This window comes from Cherax quadricarinatus, chromosome 16 (assembly GCF_038502225.1).
Source record: "Cherax quadricarinatus isolate ZL_2023a chromosome 16, ASM3850222v1, whole genome shotgun sequence".
NCBI classification, from domain to species: domain Eukaryota; kingdom Metazoa; phylum Arthropoda; class Malacostraca; order Decapoda; family Parastacidae; genus Cherax; species Cherax quadricarinatus.
This window is the reverse complement of record NC_091307.1, coordinates 28,011,078-28,037,780: the sequence shown is the minus strand read 5'-3', so window position 1 is coordinate 28,037,780 and position 26,703 is coordinate 28,011,078. Positions and strand designations below refer to the sequence as shown.

Sequence of the window (26,703 nt, the reverse complement as noted above, 5' to 3'; positions counted from 1 at the left end):
AGATCCCCAGTGGGACTTCTTTTTTCTCTATTGCAGTGTATATGTGTTCTAGCATGTGTATAATAGCATCATTAGTATTTTTATTAGGCCTGAACCTAAATTGACAGGGGTTTACCTGGAGTTTACCTGGAGAGAGTTCCGGGGGTCAACGCCCCCGCGGCCCGGTCTGTGACCAGGCCTCCTGTTGGATCAGAGCCTGATCAACCAGGCTGTTGCTGCTGGCTGCATGCAAACCAACGTACGAGCCACAGCCCGGCTGGTCAGGATGTTGTGGGAGATGAGGCAGGAATAGATTCGCTTATGAATTAATTTTTCGAAGATTTTAGAGAGAGGGTGTAAGTTGGATATTGGCCTATATTGGATTTAAATTGGACAGGTTTAGATTTGGAAAGGACATAGGAAAGTATTGGTTTGGAAATAGGGTAGTTGATGGGTGGAGCAGTCTACCTAGTTGGGTTATTGAGGCTAGGACTTTGGGTAGTTTCAAATTTAGGTTGGATAAATACATGGACCTAGGGAACATCTGTCTAATCTTGATTGGGGTTATCTAGCTAATGATTTTATTGACGACAATCATACTTATGATTGTTTTCTTAATAATGTACACAGTGCCCAGAGTATATACATTCCCCAGAGAGAAATTAGGTCTAATAATAACGATCCCAAATGGGTTAACAGGAGGCTAAAGCATCTATTAGGGGAGAAAAGGGGAATTTATAGGCGCATCAGAAGAGGAGAGGTTAACCTTACTGACCAATATGTTCAGCTTAAAAGAGAAGTAAAAAAAAAAGGCGATTAGAAAGGCTAAACGTGACTATGAAATTAGAGTTGCTAATGAATCCAAAGGGGTTCTTTCAAGTGTATAGGACGAAGGTGAAGGAAAAAGTAGGACCTCTGAAAACTGGGAATGGACAGCTGACGGATAATGAACTGGAAATGTGTTCCTTATTTAATGACTATTTTTTGTCAGTTTTTACACAAGAAGATGTAAATGAGATTCCAGTAATTAACAATTATTTAGTTCCTGATGAATTTAAGTTAACTAATATTACTGTCACGAGGGACATGGTTATTAAACAGATAGACAAACTGAAACAAAATAAGTCCCCGGGACCCGATGAGTTGTTTTCCAGGTTACTTAAGGAATGCAAGATGGAGATTAGTCAGCCATTAACGAGTGTAATCAATGCGTCCATCCTTACCGGTGTTGTGCCAGAGTTGTGGAAGATGGCTAATGTGGTTCCTATATTCAAATCAGGGGAGAAGTCCACTCCTTCAAATTACCGTCCAATAAGCCTGACATCCATAGTGGGCAAGTTATTAGAATCAATTATAGCTGACATTATCAGAAGTCACCTTGAAGAGCATAACTTGATAAATGAATCTCAGCATGGATTCAAGAGAGGTCGTTCCTGCCTGACAAACTTACTGACGTTCTTCAATAGAACATTTGAGGCAGTTGACAGTGATAAGGAATATGATATTGTTTATTGTTTATTAGGAAATGAGTGAGCTACTCAAGTCCCAATATGACTCATTTTTAGCAAGCCGCTAACCAGACTGAGAGTCGAAGATCAAAATGAATTTTTTATGAGAGAACCACAAGCCACAAGCCTATCCGATGTTATCCTGACGCCAAATGACTTCGAACAGGCGATAAATGACATGCCCATGCACTCTGCCCTAGGGCCAGACTCATGGAACTCTGTGTTCATCAAGAACTGCAAGAAGCCCCTATCACGAGCCTTTTCCATCCTATGGAGAGGGAGCATGGACACGGGGGTCGTCCCACAGTTACTAAAAACAACAGACATAGCCCCACTCCACAAAGGGGGCAGTAAAGCAACAACAAAGAACTACAGACCAATAGCACTAACATCCCATATCATAAAAATCTTTGAAAGGGTCCTAAGAAGCATGATCACCACCCATCTAGAAACCCATCAGTTACACAACCCAGGGCAACATGGGTTTAGAACAGGTCGCTCCTGTCTGTCTCAACTATTGGATCACTACGACAAGGTCCTAAATGCACTAGAAGACAAAAAGAATGCAGATGTAATATATACTGCTTTGCAAAAGCCTTCGACAAGTGTGACCATGGCGTAATAGCGCACAAAATGCGTGCTAAAGGAATAACAGGAAAAGTCGGTCGATGGATCTATAATTTCCTCACCAACAGAACACAGAGAGTAGTCGTCAACAGAGTAAAGTCCGAGGCAGCTACGGTGAAAAGCTCTGTTCCACAAGGCACAGTACTCGCTCCCATCTTGTTCCTCATCCTCATATCCGACATAGACAAGGATGTCAGCCACAGCACCGTGTCTTCCTTTGCAGATGACACCCGAATCTGCATGACAGTGTCTTCCATTGCAGACACTGCAAAGCTCCAGGCGGACATCAACCAAATCTTTCAATGGGCTGCAGAAAACAATATGAAGTTCAACGATGAGAAATTTCAATTACTCAGATATGGTAAACATGAGGAAATTAAATCTTCATCAGAGTACAAAACAAATTCTGGCCACAAAATAGAGCGAAACACCAACGTCAAAGACCTGGGAGTGATCATGTCGGAGGATCTCACCTTCAAGGACCATAACATTGTATCAATCGCATCTGCTAGAAAAATGACAGGATGGATAATGAGAACCTTCAAAACTAGGGAGGCAAAGCCCATGATGACACTCTTCAGGTCACTTGTTCTATCTAGGCTGGAATATTGCTGCACACTAACAGCACCTTTCAAGGCAGGTGAAATTGCCGACCTAGAAAATGTACAGAGAACTTTCACGGCGCGCATAACGGAGATAAAACACCTCAATTATTGGGAGCGCTTGAGGTTCCTAAACCTGTATTCCCTGGAACGCAGGAGGGAGAGATACATGATTATATACACCTGGAAAATCCTAGAGGGACTAGTACCGAACTTGCACACGAAAATCACTCACTACGATAGCAAAAGACTTGGCAGACGATGCACCATCCCCCCAATGAAAAGCAGGGGTGTCACTAGCACGTTAAGAGACCATACAATAAGTGTCAGGGGCCCGAGACTGTTCAACTGCCTCCCAGCACACATAAGGGGGATTACCAACAGACCCCTGGCAGTCTTCAAGCTGGCACTGGACAAGCACCTAAAGTCAGTTCCGGATCAGCCGGGCTGTGGCTCGTACGTTGGTTTGCGTGCAGCCAGCAGCAACAGCCTGGTTGATCAGGCTCTGATCCACCAGGAGGCCTGGTCACAGACCGGGCCGCGGGGGCGTTGACCCCCGGAACTCTCTCCAGGTAAACTCCAGGTACACCAGGAATACTGGTAAATATATAAATTTGTGGACTGTATATTAAAAATAATAAATGGTTATATATATATACACAGTTACATAACAGAAGGAAAATATATCTTAATATCACTCACCAATTTGACTGGATATTAAGTTGTATCATACTCAGAAAAACCTCACTAACTAAATTTATGAAAACACTGGCCAGAATTATACACAAATCTAGAGAGCTTATCTGAGGTTCCTGGAGCTGTCTTGTCCAGTCGTCTGAAATCTCAAGTTATGCAGGAATGCATATCCACCAATTTCGCCTCCTATTTGAGAGGTGTCAGCACAATTTTAACCTCTAGAGCACGAAAAATTCTTCCCCATTCACCAACGTTTCTAATACAAAATCAATACCAAGATGGCGAGTGTCTCTTCTTTTTTTCGATAACATACTTCTTTTAAAAATACAATATAGGGCATCTATTTACCTATAAATTACCGTATTTCCAGAAAATATATACAGTATTTTCCACAGGCAGGTTTCGTTAATACTGAGAAACAAAATGATTTTATGGATTGCAGAATTAAGAGCTTAGAGGTCACATGATAAAACTAGTTAGCAGATGTTTGGTTGATTTGGTTAATAGTGTGAGATAAGATGATTTTTTAGCAAAGTCCTAAATTTATAAGCTGTCTGAGGATCCTCGACCTATTCCGGTAGCGAGTTCCAGATCTTCGGGCCTTTTATGTGCCTTGTATTGTGACTGTGCATTCTGTGCATTCATGGACACACGGGTCGTCCCACAGCTAAAAAAAAAAGAGACAGCCCCACTCCATAAAGGGGTCAGTAAAGCAATATCAAAGAACTACAGATCGATAGCGCTAACGTCCCATATCATAAAAATCTTCGGAAGGGTTCTAAGAAGCAAGATCGCCACCCATCTAGATACCCATCAGTTACACAACCCAGGGTAGCATGAGTTTAGAGCAGGTCACTCCTGTCTGTCCCAGCTACTGGACCACTATGACAAGGTCCTGAATACTCTAGAAGACAAACGAAATTGAGATGTAATATACACAGACTTTGCAAAAGTCTTTGACAAGTGTGACCACAGTGTAATAGCACACAAAATGCGTGATAAAGGAATAACAGGAAAAATTGGTAGATGGATCTATAATTTCCTGACAAATAGAACACAAAGAGTAGTAGTAAACAGAGTAAAGTCTGAGGCAGCTACGGAGAAAAGCTCTGTTCCACAAGGCACAGTACTCGCTCCCATCTTGTTCCTCATCTTCATATCTGACATAGACAGGGATATTAGCCATAGTGCAGTGTCTTCTTTTGCTGATTACACCCGAATTTGCATGCCAGTGTCCTCCAGTGAAGTCACCGCAAGACTCCAGGCGGACATCAACCAAATCTTTCAATGGGCTGCAAAAAACAATACAAATTCAATGATGAGAAATTTCAATTACTCCAATATGGAAAATGTGAGGAAATTAAAACTACAACGGAGTATAAAACAAATTCCAACCACACAATAGAGCGAAAAACTAACGTACAAGACCTGGAAGTGATCATGTCGGAAGATCTCACCTTCAAAAACCATAACACTGTATCAGTCACATCTGCTAGAAAAATGACAGGATGGATACTAAGAGCCTTCAAAACTAGGGATGTCAAGCCCATGATAACACTCCTCAGGTCACTTGTTCTATCTAGGCTGGAATATTGCTGCACACTAACAGCACCTTTCAAGGCAGGTGAAATTGCTGACCTAGAAAATGTAGAGAGAACCTTCACGGCGCACATAACGGAGATAAAACACCTCAATTGCTGGGAGCGCTTGAAGTTCCTGAACCTGTACTCCCTGGAACGCAGGCGGGAGAGATACATGATTATATACACCTGGAAAATCCTAGAGAGATCAGTACCAAACTTGTATATGAAAACCACTCCCTACGAAAGCAAAATTTCAAATTCAAATTCAAATTCAAAGTTTATTCTCTATAAGGATTACAATGCTGAGTTTACAGAAATTTGGTTATTGTTTGGTTTACATGTAGTAAAATTGTGATTACAGAGTGTACCACTAGAACGCTTAGCATGGCTAGGCATTTCGGGCATACTTAGTTTTATTCTTAATTGTAAAATATTACAAATTATGAGGTAAGCTGGTATTATGGCAGACGATGCAACATCCACCCAATGAAAAGTAGGGGTGTCACTAGCACGATAAAAGACAACACAATAAGTGTCAGGGGCCCAAGACTGTTCAACTGCCTCCCAGCACACATAAAGGGGATTGCCAAGAGACCCCTGGCAGTCTTCAAGCTGGCACTGGACAAGCACCTAAAGTCGGTACCTGACCAGCCGGGCTGTGGCTCATACGTCGGTTTGCGTGCCGCCAACAGTAACAGCCTGGCTGATCAGGCCCTGACCCACCATGAGGCCTGGTCACAGACCGGGCCGCGGGGGCGTTGACCCCCGGAACCCTCTCTAGGTATAAGGGTATAAGAGAAAATTTTAGAAAGGATTTAATTTGAAATGAGCTCTTGCTAACTGACCAGTTTTACCTATTCGGCACGACATATATATATATATATATATATATATATATATATATATATATATATATATATATATATATATATATATATATATATATATATATATATATATATATATATATATATATATATATATATATATATATATATATATATATATATATATATATATATATATATATATATATATATATATATATATATATATATATATATATATATATATATATATATATATATATATATATATATATATATATATATATATATATATATATATATATATATATATATATATATATATATATATATATATATATATATTATGTACACAAATTTTTATGTACATATATACAAAATGAGCTAAAAAAGTTTCAAATGAGAGTTTAAGTGTGTTAAGAAGTTGACTTGACAGCAGCAGCAGCAAGCAGGGATAATGGCCGGCATCACTAGAATTTCTAGTTTTTGGCCAAGTTTTAGTAAGTTTCATGTTATAATTGATTTTTTTGCTGTATTTGTTCGTTACAGTATGTACTGTCGTATTTTCATTAACTCTGGTATTTTGAATACCATAGAAAATTTAATGAACCTGTGAAAGGCAAAGAAAATCTTCATTATTATTATTATTATAATCAAGGGGGAAGCGCTAAACCCGGAGGATTATACAGCGCCTGGGGGGGGGGATGTGGAAGGCATTCAGGCTTAATTCGGGGAACTGGAGCACAGATCCAATTCCCTAAATGAAGAGCCCCTCACCAACATCAAGGAACCTTCCTTGAGGGGAAAGAAAATCTTCAGCCAATATGCTTTGAAAAGTCGCTATTATGTACCCCCAACTACGCTGTTAACTCACAGCAACTTGTTAAATTAATCGTCAGTCAGTTGTCAGAACCAAGTTTATTTATACACAGGTACACATAAGTACAGTTATCATACATAGTGTAAATTACTTAGGATAACCCAAAAGTACCTGAGCATTGTTTATCCCACCATCATTATCACTATTCAACTATGATCATAATGGAAGTAAGTTACTGTTTCTTTATTTAGGTTGTCCTAGGTAATTTAAACACGTTATTATGTATGATAATTTATGTAACTATTTATGTATGCCTATACCTAATTCTCTTTCATTATCTCTACTTGATCCTCCAGTCAGTCAAACTCTGCATAAGTCTGTGTTTCATTATACTGGATTATTTTAGGTAATTGATATACGTGATATTAGTAAGTTTAGTTAGGTTCAGGTATACACAACTACAGCTGCACAAATTTATGCAATTCCAGTTATCGTGCATAAGAACATGTAAATTACCTAGGATAACTAAAAAAAAAAAAAAAAGTCTAGCTTACTTCCATTGAGATTCTTGTAATATATTATTATTTAAAGCATAGCTATAAGATACAGCAGAAAACAATGATGATTACAGTCTTAAAAGTTAAAACACCCAGGTAACATTACTCATGAAATTGTAATGACATTATTGCAAACAGATCATACCACGGGCGGGGTTAGAACCCTCTATCAGAGAGTCGTGAAACTCCAGACTGACGCTTAGGCGCAGAGACAAAGGCAATGTTCGCGGCTTTCACTGAGACCCACATAAAGGATCACTTGAACAATGAAATATGGATCCCAGGTTACAACCTATACAGATGTGACAGAGTGAACAGGCAAAAGGGGGGGGGGGGTTGGCCTGTACATTGCAGAGTCACTTGTTTGCACAGAACTGCTTAATGCCTCAAATGATGTAGTGGAAGTTTTAGCAGTAAAGGTCGAGAACCAAAACCTAGTCATTGTGGTAGTCTACAAGCCTCCGGATGCAACATCCCAGCAATTCCAGGAACAGCTGTTAAAAATTGACCACTGTCTGGAAAATCTTCCAGCTCCTGCACCCAATATCTTGCTCCTGGGGGATTTCAACTTAAGGCACCTAAAATAGAGGAATATAGCAAATAATATTGTTGCAGTAATAACACCAGGAGGCAGCTCTGATGAAAACTCACACACACAAGCTTTTAAATCTCTGCACAAAATTCAATTTAAACCAGCAAATAATAGAGCTTACTAGGCTGGAGAATACACTAGACCTCATCTTCACTAACAATGATGATCTGATAAGAAATGTCACCATATCAAAAACAATATACTCAGATCACAACATAATTAAGGTTCAGACATGTATGCGTGGAGCCCCAGACCGACATAATGAGATTAGTCACGAGGGAGCATTCACCAAATTCAACTTCAATAACAAAAACATAAAGTGGGACCAAGTAAACCAAGTCCTAACTGATATAAGCTGGGAAGATATACTAAGCAACACAGACCCCAACTTATGCCTAGAACAGATTAACTTGGTGGCACACGATGTATGCACAAGGCTTATTCCTCTAAGAAAAAGGAGGAGTAGATGCAAAATAGAAAGAGACAGCCGCTCCCTTTACAGGTGACGGAAAAGAATAACAGAGCGGCTAAAAGAGGTCAATATATCTGAAATGTGTAGGGAGACACTGGTCAGAGAAATAGCAAGCATCGAATTTAAGCTAAAGGAATCTTATAGGAGTCAGGAATCGCGGGAAGAACTGAAAGCCATAAATGAAATCGAAAGAAACCCAAAGTATTTCTTCTCCTATGCCAAATCAAAGTCGAGAACAACGTCCAGTATTGGGCCCCTACTTAAACAAGATGGGTCCTACACAGATGACAGCAAGGAAATGAGTGAGCTACTCAAGTCCCAATATGGCTCAGTTTTTAGCAAGCCGCTAACCAGACTGAGAGTCGAAGATCAAAATTAATTTTTTATGAGAGAGCCACAAAATTTGATTAACACAAGCCTATCCGATGTTATCCTGACGCCATATGACTTCGAACAGGCGATAAATGACATGCCCATGCACTCTGCCCCAGGGCCAGGCTCATGTAACTCCGTGTTCATCAAGAACTGCAAGAAGCCCCTATCACGAGCCTTTTCCATCCTATGGAGAAGGAGCATGGACACGGGGGTCGTCCCACAGTTACTAAAAACAACAGACATAGCCCCACTCCACAAAGGGGGCAGTAAAGCAACAGCAAAGAATTACAGACCAATAGCACTTAACATCCCATATCATAAAAATCTTTGAAAGGGTCCTAAGAAGCAAGATCACCACCCATCTAGAAACCCATCAGTTACACAACCCAGGGCAACATGGGTTTAGAACAGGTCGCTCCTGTCTGTCTCAACTATTGGATCACTACGACAAGGTCCTAAATGCACTAGAAGACAAAATGCAGATGTAATATATACAGACTTTGCAAAAGCCTTCGACAAGTGTGACCATGGCGTAATAGCGCACAAAATGCGTGCTAAAAGAATAACAGGAAAAGTCGGTCGATGGATCTATAATTTCCTCACTAACAGAACACAGAGAGTAGTCGTCAACAGAGTAAAGTCCGAGGCAGCTACGGTGAAAAGCTCTGTTCCACAAGGCACAGTACTCGCTCCCATCTTGTTCCTCATCCTCATATCCGACATAGACAAGGACGTCAGCCACAGCACCGTGTCTTCCTTTGCAGATGACACCCGAATCTGCATGACAGTGTCTTCCATTGTAGACACTGCAAGGCTCCAGGCGGACATCAACCAAATCTTTCAGTGGGCTGCAGAAAACAATATGAAGTTCAACGATGAGAAATTTCAATTACTCAGATATGGTAAACACGAGGAAATTAAATCTTCATCAGAGTACAAAACAAATTCTGGCCACAAAATAGAGCGAAACACCAACGTCAAAGACTTGGGAGTGATCATGTCGGAGGATCTCACCTTCAAGGACCATACATTGTATCAATCGCATCTGCTAGAAAAATGACAGGATGGATAATGAGAACCTTCAAAACTAGGGAGGCCAAGCCCATGATGACACACTTCAGGTCACTTGTTCTATCTAGGCTGGAATATTGCTGCACACTAACAGCACCTTTCAAGGCAGGTGAAATTACTGACCTAGAAAATGTACAGAGAACCTTCACGGCGCGCATAACGGAGATAAAACACCTCAATTACTGGGAGCGCTTGAGGTTCCTAAACCTGTATTCCCTGGAACGCAGGCGGGAGAGATACATGATTATATACACCTGGAAAATCCTAGAGGGACTAGTACCGAACTTGCACACATCCCCCCAATGAAAAGCAGGGGTGTCACTAGCACGTTAAGAGACCATAGAATAAGTGTCAGGGGCCCTAGACTTTTCAACTGCCTCCCAGCATACATAAGGGGGATTACCAACAGACCCCTGGCAGTCTTCAAGCTGGCACTGGACAAGCACCTAAAGTCGGTTCCTGACCAGCCGGGCTGTGGCTCGTACGTTGGTTTGCGTGCAACCAGCAGCAACAGCCTGGTTGATCAGGCTCTGATCCACCAGGAGGCCTGGTCACAGACCGGGCCGCGGGGGCGTTGACCCCCGGAACTCTCTCCAGGTAAACTCCAGGTAAACTGGCCCGTGGTGTGGTTTGGTCAGCTAGGTAAGTCGCCTGTATGAAAACCAAGTTAGAGTAAAAAGGTTCAGTAGAAATGAAATGAACTGAGTTATTTACATTAATACAAATAGAGAAAATCAGCTTACAATAATGAATTTTAACCCTTTGAGGGTCCGGAGGCCAAATCTCAGAGTGACAGCCATGGTCCAAGAATTTTCAGAAATTTTTTTTTAATTTTTTCCTATGAAATGGTAGAGAATCTTTTTTTGAAGGTAAAACAAAAAGTACGAAATTTGATGGAAAATTGACGAAATTACACTCGTGAATTTTATTGCATCAGCAATATTTACACATCGGTGATTTTCAGCAATATTTACGCATCGATGATTTTGCCGACTATGACTCCCATTTTAGGCCAATTACATTATTTCAGTCAACCAAATTCTTAGCTATTTCACTAGTATTACTTCTATTTTATTGATTGAGCTTAAGAAATTGCCCAGTCAACTGTTTCAGCTACCCAATAAAGTGATTGGAATTTGGTAATTTGACCAATTTAACACAAAGCTCCAAATATTCCAATTTTCAGCATAAGGTCCTGAATAAACAGTGTAGGCATTCCTGGCACTAAACTTACATTTCCTCTGTTTATTAGTTATATTTTCAGGCTTTACAAATTAATTCTGTTTTGATTCTTTATTCACACCAAAAATATTGAAGATTTACTGTTATATAATATTGTAATAATTGTATAAATAATATCAGCACATTTATGAGCATATTAGACCCACCAGCTGAAGTGTTTTAAACTCGTGACGTTTTTGTTTGCTTCTTCTTCTGTTGGGTTTCAGGGCCACTGACAGCATACGCCGTATTGAGCCCGGCCGTCCAGTGCTAGGAAAGGGGACTTCGACCAGAGTGGAAGAATGTTTTGACTAATACCTATGTATCATATGTCACTGATACGCCCTGAAGCCAGCAGGAAGGAGCAGGTACAGGCCAATATCTCCTGACGGTGCAGAGGGCGAAACCCCTCCCCGTTGAGAAGGACAGGTAGAGTGAAAGTGTGCACCCCAAGCGTGCGCAAGGCCACACAGAGAGTAGTCCGTGCAGAGTGATAACGTGGGCACCACAGCAGGAAATGTTCCACCATCTCAGGCTGTGAGGGACACCACGGGCAGTACGGAGAGTCCGTCATCTGAAGGCAGTAAAGATGAGCCGCCAGTCACGAGTGCCCGACTCAAAGGTGAGTCAGTGCAATGTCCATTGAGCGGTTGGGATGGCGAGCCCAAGGGCAGGGGCCATTAAAAGTTCGGACAGAGCCCAACACCGAAGAAGAGAGCGAGTGTGCCAGGCCCTCTTGCCACTGATGGCGGATTCCCTTCCAAACAGCTCTTGTAAAATCACTGTGGCCCAAGGCAAGAGGGGTAATAGTAGGAAGTGTGTCTGCAAGGGAGGCCACCCGATCTGCCACTTCATTGCCCCGGATTCCAGCATGGGCGGGTACCCACTGAAGGGAGATGCTCCAACCTGGGCTCCACAAGAAGCACAGGAGGAGAGGTTGTGTCCGACGAACGAGGACGCACAGTGACCGTGGACGGGCAGAGCACAAAAGTGCCAGGGAAGATTGGGAATCAGAGAAGAGAACCAATGGTTATCATTTGTTTGCTCATGAACATCAGCAAAAATTGAACATTTCTGCTAATTTGAGCTCAGTTTCAAGCCATTTTCAATGAAATCAATCAAAATAATCTCTATTTCTGTAATATATCTTTCATTCTATCAACAAGACCATGAAATAATGAATACAACTGTAAAAAATGTATCAAGAAACATCGCAAAGTCGCTGTTTTAATCCAAAAATATGATCGCAGTTTTTTTTTCTCATTATGCACTGTGCTGCAATATTTGTTATATGTGGTGCACACTTACCATGTACATGTACAGTGGAACCTCTACTTACGAGTTTAATCCGTTCTGTGACCTTGCTCGCATCTGGATTTGCTCATTTGCAGAGTTGAGTTCCCTCATTTAAATTAATTGAAATGGAATTAATCCATTCCAGTGGAATTCCAGGCATGACAAAACACTTCAGTAACTTCCCTAATATCAACTCTATGGCTTATTTATCCATCACATTTCATCCAATATGACATAATAAACAATATAAATAACATAGAATAAAATGTCATTATGTGACAGGTGGAGGCGGCCACAACCGCTCCTTCATTGTTGTGGTAATCACTGCCATCTAGTGATGGCCTTTTGAAAACGTCTGTTATTATAATTATTATATAGTTCATTATTATTATATATTATTATTATTATCATTATCATTATCATTATTATTATTATTGTTATTGCAGTATAAATAATTTGTAATTTTTATTCACACAGAAAATAGAAGATTTACTGTTATGTAGACTACTGCATTATTGTAATAATTGTATAAATAATGTCAACCCATTCATGACTGCATATTGGAATTGGAATGTTTACTCTTGAACATATCCAAAGAATCGAACATTTCTGCTACTTTAAGCTCAATTTCAAGGTACTTTTCGTCGTGAAACCAATCAGAATCGTATCTATTTCTGTAATATATCTTTTGTTCTATCAAATGAGACCAAAAAAGCGAGAATACAACCATAAAAACCATGCGAAAACACCACTAAGAGCGGCTAATGGCTGAGAAGTGAACTCCATTATTTATGGCTCGATTTCTTGCATTTTTGGTGTACGTTAACCGTTTGACTGTCGCGGCCGTATATATACGTCTTACGAGGTACCGTGTTTGACGTATATATACTCATAAATTCTAGCGGTTTCAAATCAAGCAGGAGAAAGCTGTTAGGCCCACATGTGAGAGAATGGGTCTGTGTGATCAGTGTGCACCATATAAAAAAAATCCTGGAGCACGCAGTGCATAATAAGAAAAAAAAAATCCGACCGATTTTTTTAATTAAAATGCCGACTTTGTGGTCTATTTTCGTATAGTATTTATGATTGTATTCTCATTTCCTTGGTCTCATTTGATAGAATGGAAAACATATTATAGAAATAGAGGTGATTTTGATTGATTTTACTATAAAAAGAACCTAGAAATGGAGCTCAAAGTAGGGGAAATGTTTGATTTTTGCCAATGTTCAAAAGTAAACAAATGATGCCATTGTCCAATAAATGTCCAACTAGCCATTCTAATATGCAGTCATGAATGGGTTGATGTTATTTATACAATTATTACAGTATTGCAGTAGTCTGCATAATAGTAAATCTTCTATTTTTTGTTTGAATAAAAATTCAAAATAGAAAGCAAGAGTAATATCAGAGGGGCCTGGAGACATGACTGATGAACAAAGAAAATGCTATTTTAGAGCCAGGAATGTCTGCATTGTTCATTCTGGACTTTATTTTGAAATTGTCATATTTTTTAGTTTTCGTGAAATTGGCCAAATTGCAAATTTCTGACCACATTATTAGGTAGTTGAAATCGGTAAATGGGCAGTTTCTTGTACTCAATCAATAGAAAAAATGGAGTTCTAAAGAAATAGCTATGAGTTTGGGCGACTGGAACAATGGAATTAGCCGAAAATAGGGCTCAAAGTGGGCGAAATCGCCGATTTGTAAACAGCGCTGAGGTCGCTAACTTCGCGAGAGCATAATTCCGTCAGTTTTCCATCAAATTTCGTTTTTTTGGTGTCATTACAATCGGGATAAGATTCTCTATCATTTCATAAGAAAAAATAAAAATTTTTTTTTTTAAATTTTGCGACACCAGGAGACACCTCAGGATTGGGGGTTGCGACAGTCAAAGGGTTAAGAAGCATCTTTCCATCATACATTGCCCAAGCTTCAATAAGATAGTCCAACAAACAAATGAGATCCAGTTCCCTAGATCAAGAGCAGAAGCCCCTCACTATTGTCAAGGAACCTCCCTGAGGCCCGATCGCTTATGGAAATTTTGCTCGTGTATGGAAGCAAAAAATCGACCGATCCACAGCTCGTATTTGGAAAAACTCGCATGTGGATGTGGTCACAAGTGGAGGTTCCCCTGTACTTCATATTGTAAATTGTTTTAACTTGTTTTAAATCGTAATATTGTACTTTTATAAACTATATCAAAACTGTAAATATTCTATACTGAGCTGCACTAATAGGCTTATTACAACCATACAGCATTATCTAATAGAATGCTCACTTCTTTTGTACTTATTGTAACTCGTTTAATGACCATATGAACTGTTATTCCCTCATTCATCTTAAGTTAATTTTAAGTTTGCCTGAAATGCTCTGCATACAAAGGGGCTTTTGGCATGCACACCCAACTATTATATTCCTTTGTATAACAATGTATTGGGTCAAAATAAACATTATTATTATTATAGTTTAAATTGCCTAGGATAATCCCCAAAAATAAGACAAAGTGGCTTAATTTCCATTGGGGTTCTTGCTTAACTATCAGAACTTTGGAATGCAGTCCCTGGACCCATTATGTATCTCTAACGCAGATACCAAATTATTATTAACTTTCCGCAAAGCCATCTCGGTTGAATGATATGGTCACTATGAAAACTAAACAGTAGTTTAGACATACTTGACTTCTTTTAAATTGCTTAGTGTTTTTTATTTACTTATCACCACATTCCATGTATTTGATGCATATACTGATAAATTTTCATGCAGTTTCAAAAAATTTGAGAGAAAATGCTATGGAAGCATTTAAATAAATCTGAGTTCTGTCTTGCATGGTTAAAGACAAGTGCTTATATGATAATCATGCTTTTGTTAATTATTATTTGTCTTTAAAATTTAGTGAGGTTGTCTCTTAAAAACTATGTGATTTAAATTTCTAACCATTTCAGGTCCTAGAGTTGGGTCAGTTACTGTCAGATGGTATAGTTCTAATAAGGTAATAGTTCATTCCACTATACAAAAAAAATCGTAACTGAAATGAGTGAATTAATATTGAATGGAAAAAATATTTTGTAATTTTATTGTAATTATTGATGTCATCCTTTCAGAAATAGGCAAGTCGAAACTTTTCATTCAATTTTGCAGGTATATGGTCCACTTGCTGATGAAGACCGTATATTCACTAATTTGTATGGCCGACACGAGTGGAGACTGAAGGGTGCTCTTAGTCGTGGGGACTGGTATAAGACTAAGGAGATCATCTTAAAGGGACCAGATTGGATTCTAAACGAAATAAAGACTTCAGGACTTCGTGGCCGAGGTGGTGCTGGATTTCCTTCTGGCATGAAATGGAGCTTTATGAATAAGCCGTGAGTATGCTCAAATCAATGTCTCTTCGAGCCTTGTTATTATTTATAGTCTCTTGTTAAGAGTTTTCAAGAGGCTTAATTGATTATTTCAGTAATCTTTGCACCATACTAGAGCTATGCATGTTTGCAGTATGTGCCCTATTGGTACGAGTGGAAGTGTTTCCTGGTGCTTATTTTGAGAGCTGCTGTAGATTATTCTTATTTTGTTATGAGTTTTCTAATTGGCATCTCTGTAACAGTTAAAAGAATGACTTATTAAAAACCCTTGCTTCATTAATTAATTTTCTTTATTTTCTGGCAGTTTTTTTTTTTTTTTGGGGGGGGGGGGGGGTGAAATAGATTGTCTTAAAAAATTTTGCGTGATATATGAAGAATTTGCATTTTTACTTCTGGCAGTCATTAATGTGCAGTATTAAATTTCATTTTAGTATTTTGTAATAAACTTGAATTGCAGATTTATTTAATTTAACAGTTCTGATGGAAGGCCAAAGTATTTGGTTGTGAATGCTGATGAGGGAGAACCAGGTACATGCAAAGATCGTGAAATTATGCGTCATGATCCCCACAAACTAGTAGAGGGTTGCCTCATTGCTGGTCGTGCCATGGGAGCTCTGGCAGCTTATATTTATATTCGTGGAGAATTTTACAATGAAGCTTCTAATATGCAAGTAGCTATAAATGAGGTATGTAATGAATAACGTGGAAGTCACATGGTAATATGAATTAAAAATAGCAGTTAAGGAAATTTTAATATAATGGTTTAATGTGAAATAGGAATAAATTATTACATGATAATGATTGAATACCATTATTGGAGGCACCCAGGTGCTGGGGTGCCTACATGTAAACTTAGGCCTAGAGGAGGTAGGGATTTCTTCTCAAAGGGTACTTGCCTGACTAATAACCTATTACCTCAAATTCAAATTCAAAGTTTATTCTCTATAAGGATTACAATGCTGAGTTTACAGAATTTGGTTATTGTGTGGTTTACATGTAGTAAAATAATAATTACAGAGTGTACCACTAGAACACCTAGCATGGCTAGGCATTTCGGGCAGACTTAAATTAAATCTTAAGTTTAAAATATTACAAAATTATGAGGTAAGTTGGTATTATGGCTAAGTGACTAAATACTAGTTTGTGAGTTTAGCAATGTGAATGCTTTTGTTTTGGCACTATACATAGTTTCAGTATTGGAGTATCACAGGCCAACTTATGACTAGTTAAGATTCATTATTTTGAGATTGAGATTGATATTTCTGTTTATGGTCAAATGGGTGAGTGAGTGTAAGTGTTAACCACCAGGTGGTATTCGTGTAATTAGTTGACAGGGTGTATCAGGGAGATAAGATGTTTTCTGATGGTAGTTTTGAAGGTGATGAATGTGTCTGCAGTTTTAGAATTTTCAGGTAGGGTGTTCCAGATTTTAGGGCCTTTGACATACATTGAATTTTTGTAAAGGTTTAGTCGGACACGGGGAATGTCATAGAGATGTTTGTGTCTGGTATTGTGCCTGTGGGTTCTGTCGCAACTATCAAGAAAGCGTTTTAGGTCAAGGTTAATATTGGAATTTAAGGTCCTGTAGATGTAGATTGCACAGTAGTAAGTGTGGATGTACTGAACAGGGAGTAAGTTTAGATCTATGAAGAGTGGGGGGGGGGGGGTATTGCCAGGGATGGGATTGCTGCAGTTGAACCCCAAGCACATATAGCATAGGTGAGGTATGGATATATAAGTGAATGGTATAGTGTGAGAAGGGCAGTTTGCGGCACGTAGTATCGTATCTTGGAGAGGATCCCAACCGTTTTGGATACTTTTTTGGTTATGTGTTGGATATGGGTGCTGAAGTTCAGGTTGTTGTCGAGGTATAGGCCTAGGAATTTGCCCTCATTATGCCTGGCAATTAGAGTGTTGTCGATCTTAATGTTAATTTGCGCATCTCCTGCTCTGCTACCAAACATAATGTAGTAGGTTTTGTCAGTGTTAAGCGTAAGTTTATTGGCTCTCATCCAAGTCGATATTTTGATCAGCTCCTCAGTAACAATGGTGTTGAGGGTGGCAAGATTAGGGTGAGAGATGACATAAGTCGTGTCGTCAGCAAAGAGAATGGGGTTCAGGTGTTGAGATACTTTTGGAAGATCATTGATGTATATAAGAAGAACATAAGAACGAAGGAACACTGCAGAAGGCCTACTGGCCCATGCGAGGCAGGTCCAAGTCCCTACCGGCTTAAGCCAATGCACCCAACCTAGTCAGGTCAGGTCACATTGACTTAAGGGAGGAACACGGCAACCGACCTGTTAGCACAAGCTATCAGGTCCAACTCACACCCACCCACATCTACTCATGTATTTATCCAACCTATTTTTAAAGCTACACAACGTTCTGGCCTCTATAACGGTACTTGGGAGTTTGTTCCACTCATCCACAACTCTATTACCAAACCAGTACTTTCCTATATCCCTCCTGAATCTGAATTTTTCCAACTTAAAACCATTGCTGCGAGTCCTGTCTAGGCTAGATATTTTCAGCACACTATTTACATCCCCTTTATTTATTCCTGTCTTCCACTTATAAACCTCAATCATATCCCCCCTAATTCTACGTCTTTCTAGAGAGTGCAGTTTCAGGGCCCTTAGTCTATCCTCATAGGGAAGGTTTCTGATACATGGGATCATCTTTGTCATCCTCCTTTGTACATTTTCCAGAGAATTTATATCCATTCTGTAATACGGTGACCAAAACTGTGCAGCATAATCTAAATGAGGCCTAACCAAGGATGTATAGAGTTGAAGAACAACCTGAGGACTCCTATTATTTATGCTTCTTGATATGAAGCCAAGGATTCTATTAGCTTTATTGCGAACACTTATGCACTGTTGTCTTGGTTTCAGATTACTGCTAACCAGAACTCCTAAATCTTTTTCGCAATCCGTAATATTAAGATCTACATTATTTAGTTTATATGTGGCATGGTTATTGTCCTGTCCAACATTTAGAACTTTGCATTTGTCTATATTAAACTGCATCTGCCACTTCTCCGACCACTGCATCAGTCTATTCAAATCTTCCTGGAGTGCTCGAATGTCCTCGTCAGAATGAATTCGACGGCCTATTTTGGTGTCATCGGCAAACTTGCCGATGTCGCTCTTTATGCCCTCATCTATGTCGTTTATGTAGATTGTGAACAGCAGGGGGCCCAACACTGACCCCTGTGGAACACCGCTCGTGACGCTTCCCCACTCTGATTTCTCCCCATTTATGCAAACTCTCTGCTGCCTATTTGTCAACCATGCCTCTATCCAGGAAAAAATTTCTCCTCCTATTCCATGTGCTTTAATTTTCCTCAATAGTCTCTGATGTGGGACCCTGTCAAAAGCCTTACTGAAGTCCATATACACAATATCATATTCATTACCATGATCTACCTCCTCAAATACCTTAGTGAAAAAAGTTAATAAATTCGTAAGGCAGGAACGCCCCTTTGTAAAACCATGCTGAGATTCGTTGATTAATTTATGCTTTTCAAGGTGGCTACGAACTGCCTCGGCAATTATTGATTCCATAAATTTTCCCACTATGGAGGTTAGGCTTATTGGTCTATAGTTCGAAGCTAAGGACCTGTCACCTGTTTTGAAAATAGGTATCACATTTGCCATTTTCCACTTATCTGGCACCATGCCAGTTTGTAGTGATATGTTGAAAAGATTAGCCAAAGGTGTGCTAAGCTCCTCTTTACATTCCTTTAGAACCCTTGCATACAGTTCATCAGGGCCTGGGGATTTGTTAGGTTTTAATTTATCTATTTGCCTAAGGACCATGTCACTTGTGACCCTAATAGTGCACAGTTTATTATCGTCCTGTTCTACATAATTTATCATTACTGGAATATCGCTGGTATCCTCCTGTGTAAAAACTGAGAGGAAGTATGTGTTAAAAATTCTACACATTTCCTTATCACTGTCAGTGAGCTGACCCGAGGAACTTTTGAGTGGGCCTATCTTGTCCCTGATCTTACTTCTGTATACCTGAAAGAATCCTTTTGGGTTAGTCTTCGATTCTCTTGCAACTTTAACCTCATAATCTCTATTTGCTTTTCTAATTCCCTTTTTTATTTCTCTCTTTAACTGAATATATCGATTTCTTAATTGCCCCTCTCCTCTTTTGATTTGCCTATATATGCCTCTCTTTTGACCAATCAGATATTTTAATCTATTGTTCATCCATTTAGGATCATTTTTGTTTGATCTGATTTCCCTATTTGGAACATAATTTGACTGAGCAGCTAGAACTATGCCCTGGAAAGCATCATATCGGCAACCATCACCACCTACCTGACCCCTAGTCAGGTCATTCCAGTTCAGCCCACCTAAGTAATTTTTCAGTCCTATGAAATCAGCCAAGCGAAAGTCAGGGACGGAGACTTGATTGCCATTATTAGGGGAATTCCATGATATGTTAAAACTGAGTGATTTGTGATCACTCTCCCCAAGCTCATCATTAACCTCAAGATTATTAATTAGTGTTTCCCTACTGGCAAGAACCAAGTCAAGGAGGTTATTTCCCCTAGTTGGCTCTGTCACAAACTGTTTTAAAAAACAATCCTGGATCGTATCAAGAAAGTCACCCGACTCTAAATTTCCTGTCAAATTGCTCCAGTCAATCTGTCTATAGTTGAAATCTCCCATTAGCACAACATTTTCGTATGTAGATGCCTTACGAATTTCGTCCCATAGAAGTTTACTGCACTCCCTATCAAGATTTGGGGCCCTGTAAATCACACCCAAAATTAGTTTTTCTCGGCCCTCGAGAAGCTGTAACCAAACAGATTCAGTGGCTGACGCTTCTAATTTAATATCTTGTCTAACACAACAATTTAAATTGTCTCTGACATACATCGCTACTCCACCACCTTTCCTGTTGACCCTGTCAGTGTGGAATAATTTATAGCCTTGTATGTGACATTCAGAGGGCATCTCTCTATCTTTCAGATTGAGCCAGGTCTCTGTTATAGCAATAATATCTATGTTTCCTGCACTTGCAATTAATCTTAGCTCATCTATCTTATTTCTAACACTCCTGCTATTAGTATAGTAAACCTTAAGGGAGCTAGTCCCTTGCTGCCCTCTGCTGTCCCCCTTTGTTTGCTGACCTGTTCTATTGTCTTTATTTATAACTTCATGCTGAATGCCTTTTATACATTTACTGTTTCCAACCCTAGTGTTGCAACCTGCTTGTTTCCCACACACACCCATACCTCTATCTTCCATCAGTTTAAAATCATAGGCATTTCACCAATGGCCTTCTCAATCGAGTCTGCAAGTGCTACCACCCCTGCCCCAGAGAGATGAACCCCATCCCTTGCATACATATCATGTTTGCCATAAAAGTTGTTCCAGTTGTCAATGAATGGGATTGCAAGTTCCTTGCAGTATCTGTCTAGCCAGCAATTTACACCAATTGCCCTAGACAACCATTCATTTCCTACTCCCCTTCTAGGCAAGATGCTACATATGATTGGGATCCCTCCCTTAGACTTAATGAAATCTATAGCTGACCTGTACTTATCTAGCAGCTCTTCTCTCCTACCCTTCCCAATATCATTTCCACCAGCACTGAGACAGATAATGGGCTTGTTCCCATTACCTGACATGATATTATCCAGTCTGTTGACAATGTCCCCAACACCAGCTCCAGGGAAGCACACTCTATCTCTCATCTTCTTATTCCTATTACAAAAAGCACGATCAACATATCTTACCTGAGAGTCACCAACCACAAGAATGCGCTTACCTTCATTAGCAGGGGCAGTAGTACCCTTACCTTCACTGGCCACTGAAGTACATTCATCCTGGAGAACAGAGAAGCGATTTCCTACCTTCAGATCTGCACTCTTAACTTTCCTTACTCTGATGCGCCTCCCATTACTGTGAACAACTCGCCACTTGTAGCAGGTGCTGGGCTGCACCTCACTGCTGGTAGCCGTTGCTACCACCCCACCTACAGCCTCCTCACAGTGAGAGACAGACTGCACCTCACTGCTAGAAGCCTCATTCCCCACATCTCCAACCACCTCACACTCTCTCCCAGGCCCATTGAGGTGGACCTTCAGCCTCCTAATCTCCTCCTGGAGAAGCAAGACCTCCTCCTGCAAGCGCATGGCCTCTTATACCATAATGGTCAAGTTTGTGGAGTAGGATGCCGTGGTCTACTGTGTCAAAAGCTTTTCTTAGGTCAATAAAAATTCCTAGTGGATATTCCTTATTTTCCAATGCTGTGTGAAGCAGATCTAGCATTTTTATGATTGCATCGTTAGTGCTTTTATTTTTCCTGAATCCAAATTGGCAGGGGTTGAGTATGTTTTGTGCCGTCTGCATAAATAGGGATATTTCCCATTTTGTTGAAATTTACTAACACTTATGGCAGGTGGCATAAAATAAATTATAAGTATAGACCTGGATGACTGTGGAATATTAAAAAAATGACTAGTTTTATTTACATTATGATTAGGATTTCTGTGATAATACAGAGAATTGATCAAAGCCATACCAAATTGATAATGATTGCATTAATTTCATAGTGTTAGCAATGGTATATGTTTAAAGCACTGAATAACTTATGGTTCTAGTGTTTTGCAAATGAAACAAAATAAAACAAAGAAAACCCTTATTGGAGGGAAAGACTAAATGATTTGTATCTTGTGAAATGTGATTAGAAAGAGGAATGAAGTTTTTCATTATGTTCTCTAATATTATTTTATAGACAACAGGATTACTGGGTGCTTTTTGAACACAGAAAATAAAAAATCTCTGTCTTCTGTTCTTCCAGTATTTCAAAAACAATGTTGTAGTGGTGGAACTGGTATGGCAATACTGACAAGTTGTAGGTAAAAAGACACGCATTCACTGATCAGACTAATCACTTAGGAAACACTGCCATGAGTGGTTTCTTCGGTCCTCCTTTGCCACTTGTGGTGAGAAATTTCCTTAACCCTTTCACTGTTATTGATGCCAATGTTGTTTATGTAGATTAAGTGTAAATCCTAGCGACGGCTTCAGATTTGGTGCTACAGGCTTGGGAGGCCCAGGCATGAAAGAATGGGTCTGTGTGGTCAGTGTGCACAGTGTACAATAAATTGGGGCCGCTGCATTGCATTACGTATTTAGAATGCCATCATAGCTCACTATTTTGCTCACACAGTTCTCTCATTCCCAGACCCCCCTTTCCCCCTTTTTTTTTTTTTTTAACACGTACAGGCTAAGAGCTGTTATACCTCAGCTCACTTTCCCTGGTGGTAGAAGCTCTCGCTTCACACACTGAGGGGTCTGGGTTCAATTCCTGGCAAGGATGGAAACATTTGGTGTGTTTCCTTACACCTGTTGTCTGCATTCACCCATCAGTAAAATGGGTACCTGGGTGTTAGTTGACTGGTGTGGGTCACATCCTGGGACAAAACTGACCTAATTTGCCTGAAATGCTCTGCATAACAAGCGACTTTCTATATACGTGTAGTAATGTCACTGGTGTTAGCTAGGCCTGTATACCATGTACATGTACTTGTAGAAATAAAGATATACGCCCCCCACCCCCGATGTGACCCACACCAGTCGACTAATATCCAGGTACCTACTTAATGCTAGGAGAGCAGGGCAGCAGGTGTAAGGAAACATGCTCAACATGTCCTTGACCAGGGACCACCAGGTTTTGGAGCCAACCCTATCTGATGCTAGCTTTCTTCTTGTGTCCATCTCCCATTTAGCGATGGCCCACTTTTGAACGTCACCCATATGCTTACAGGCTCTTGCCTGTGCAAGTTCCTGTTATAGGTGGTAGGATGTCTCTTATATCTTCGCCATTCCTTGTACTTAGCAGTAGCAGCCTGTCTACAACGAAAGCCAAACCAAGGCTGATCTGTAGGCTTTGTCACATATTGCCGGTGAGGAATGTGTTCCTGTTGTAGATTAAGGATGTGTCCAGTGAAGGCTTTCACTTGGTTGTCAACATCCCCTTGGAGAAGAGCATTCCAATTGGTGGTGGCGAGCTCAGAGCAAAGGGCTGACCAGTTACCTCTTTCCCATAGCCAGGTTGTGCGTGTGGACTCCTCACCTCGTTCTGTTGGGATCTTAAGTGTCATAAAAACAGCCTTGTAAAGTAAAAGGACACAAGTGCAACTAATGTGACATTTATTGTGGCAACGTTTCGCTCTCCAGGAGCTTTATCAAGCCATTACTAATGGCTTGATAAAGCTCCTGGAGAGCGAAACGTTGCCACAATAAATGTCACATTAGTTGCGCTTGTGTCCTTTTACTTTACATATTGTCGGTAATTCTACCAACTTTATTACAAAAACAGCCTTGTGGTCAGATGATCCAATGTAGCTGAGGGGTTGACAAGTGACTATACCTTCTGCTAGATCGCTCACTACTGGGTCAAGGGAGGAGCCAGAGATGCGAGTAGGGAAATCAACAAAGTTTCTCATGTCAAATACTGCAAGAAGGTGAAATTAAGACACAAGTGCAACATCTGGGTATCTTGATTGTAGACGTTTCGCCAACCAGTGGCTTTATCAATACAAATTCCAGGACATAACTTGAAGACAGTAGAACTATGTACAGAAGATGAGGTAATCAGTCCCTCAACCTTGGAGTAGGTGCGAAGATTACTGTAGTCGTGGAGATTCTGAAGCAGAAGCAAAGCGCCTGACACTTATATACTAACGTCAGGTGGAAATGGGACGTGTAGCAGATGTGGGCTTAGTCACTGGTAGGCGGGATTCCCCAGTGGAAGTAGGTCCTACCCAAAGAGATGGGTTAGTTGTGGTAGTAATAGTACTTCCACTGGGGAATCCCGCCTACCAGTGACTAAGCCCTTGTCTGCTACATGTCCCATTTCCACCTGACGTTAGTATATAAGCATCAGGCTTGCGCTTGCTGCTTCAAAGAATCTCCTTGATCTGATTGCTCTTCGCACCTATAGGTGAGGGACTGATTGCCTCATCTTCTGTACATAGTTCTACTATCTTCAAGTTATGTCCTGGAATTTGTATTGATAAAGCCACTGGATGGCAAAACATCTACAATAAAGATACCCAGATGTTGCACATGTGTCTTAATTTCATCTTGTTGGAATTATATACCATTCTTGTACCACTGCAAGAAGGTCATCAAAGTCCCTCTGAATAAGGTGTTGGTTGAGGTCACCAGCAATTATGACATGTTGACAGTTGTGTTGTAGCAGAAGGGAGTCCACATTTTCCATTAGGAAGATGATGGAGTCTGCATATTGCCACTGAGGTCTGTACATTGCACATGCTAGTACAGAGGTACTAGTGTTTATGCATAGCTTGAAGAACATCATTTCAAGATGAGTAGGGGTGGCAACATCAATGTGCTGGGCATGTACACTTTTAGAGAAGCACACAGCAACACCTCCTCCATGCCCTTGCCTGTCTCTTCTCATCCATGAGGTGTAGCCAGCAATTATTGCAAAATTTCTGGAGTCCTGTCGTCCAAAAGTGTTTCAACAACAGCTATCATGTCAGGACGTCGAGTGTTCACAAAACTAACTCATTCACTCTCCCCTCTCTCTCTCCCCTCTCTCTCTCTCCCCTCTCTCTCTCTCCCCTCTCTCTCTCCCCTCTCTCCCCTCTCTCTCCCCTCTCTCTCCCCTCTCTCTCCCCTCTCTCTCCCCTCTCTCTCCCCTCCCCTCTCCCCTCTCCCCTCTCCCCTCTCCCCTCTCCCCTCTCCTCTCCCCTCTCTCCCCCTCTCTCTCCCCCTCTCTCTCTCCCCCTCTCTCCCCCTCTCTCTCTCTCCCCTCTCCCCTCTCTCCCCCTCTCTCTCTCTCCCCTCTCTCCCCCTCCCCTCTCCCCCTCTCTCTCTCCCCCTCCCTCTCTCTCTCTCCCCCTCTCTGTCTCACCCCCTCTCTCTCTCTCTCTCTCTCTCTCTCTCTCTCTCTCTCCCCTCCTCTCTCCCCCTCTCTCCCCCTCTCTCTCTCTCTCTCTCTCTCTCCCCTCTCTCCCCCTCTCTCCCCCTCTCTCTCCCCCCTCTCCCCCTCTCCTTCCTCTCTCTCCCCCTCTCTCTCCCCCCTCTCTCCCCCCTCTCCCCCTCTCCCCTCCCCCTCCCCTCCCCCTCTCTCCCCCTCTCTCTCCCCTCTCCCCCTCTCCCCTCCCCTCCTCTCCCCCCTCTCTCCCCCTCTCTCTCCCCCTCTTCTCCCCCTTCCCCTCTCTCCCCTCTCCCCTCTCTCCCCCTCCCCCTCTCCCCTCCCCTCCCCCCTCTCCCCCTCTCTCCCCTCCCCCTCTCCCCCTCCCCCTCTCCCCCTCTCCTCTCTCCCCCTCTCTCCCCCCCTCCCCCCTCTCTCCCCCCTCCCCCCTCTCCCCCCTCTCTCCCCCCTCTCCCCCCTCTCCCCCCCTCTCCCCCCTCTCCCCCCTCTCTCCCCCCTCTCTCCCCCCTCCCCCTCTCTCCCCCCTCTCTCCCCTCTCTCCCCTCTCCCCCCTCTCCCCTCTCTCTCTCCCTTCTCTCTCTCCCCCTCTCTCTCTCCCCTCTCTCCCCTCTCTCAACTCTCTCCCCTCTCTCTCTCCCCTCTCCCCTCTCTCTCCCCTCTCCCCTCTCTCCCCTCTCTCTCCCATCTCTCCCCTCTCTCCCCCCCCTCTCCCCATCTCTCCCCATCTCTCCCCCTCTCTCCCCATTCTCTCCCCATCTCTCTCCCCCTCTCTCTCTCCCCCTCTCCCTCTCCCCCTCTCCCTCTCTCCCCCTCTGTCTTCCCCCCTCTCTCTCCCCCCCTCTCCCCCCTCTCTCCCCCTCTCTCCCCCTCTCTCCCCCCTCCCCCCCTCTCCCCCCTCTCTCCCTCTCCCCCTCTCTCTGCCCCTCTCCCCCCCCTCTCTCCCCCTCTCTCCCCCCTCCCTCCCCCCGCTCTCCCCCCCTCTCCCCCCCCCTCTCTCTCCCCCCTCTCCCCCCTCTCCCCCCCCTCTCTCTCCCCCCTCTCTCTCCCCCTCTCTCTCCCCCCTCTCTCTCCCCTCTCTCCCCCCCTCCCCCCTCTCCCCCCTCTCTCTCCCCTCTCTCTCCCCTCTCTCCCCCCCCTCCCCCCTCTCCCCCCTCTCTCTCCCCTCTCTCCCCCCTC

The 26,703-nt window shown here is 41.8% G+C and overlaps 1 protein-coding gene across 1 annotated transcript in view; it reads left to right on the top strand.

Moving 5' to 3' along the window:
* The first annotated feature begins 6,210 nt into the window (after positions 1-6,210).
* LOC128688918 (NADH dehydrogenase [ubiquinone] flavoprotein 1, mitochondrial) overlaps positions 6,211-26,703 on the top strand; it is a 59,719-nt gene continuing 39,226 nt past the window's right edge. The window contains exons 1-4 of the mRNA XM_053776969.2: positions 6,211-6,322; positions 15,169-15,215; positions 15,365-15,588; positions 16,061-16,271. Of these exons, the coding sequence (XP_053632944.1) occupies positions 6,280-6,322; positions 15,169-15,215; positions 15,365-15,588; positions 16,061-16,271 (525 nt within the window). The 5' untranslated portion in view covers positions 6,211-6,279. The remainder of the gene's footprint in view (positions 6,323-15,168; positions 15,216-15,364; positions 15,589-16,060; positions 16,272-26,703) is intronic.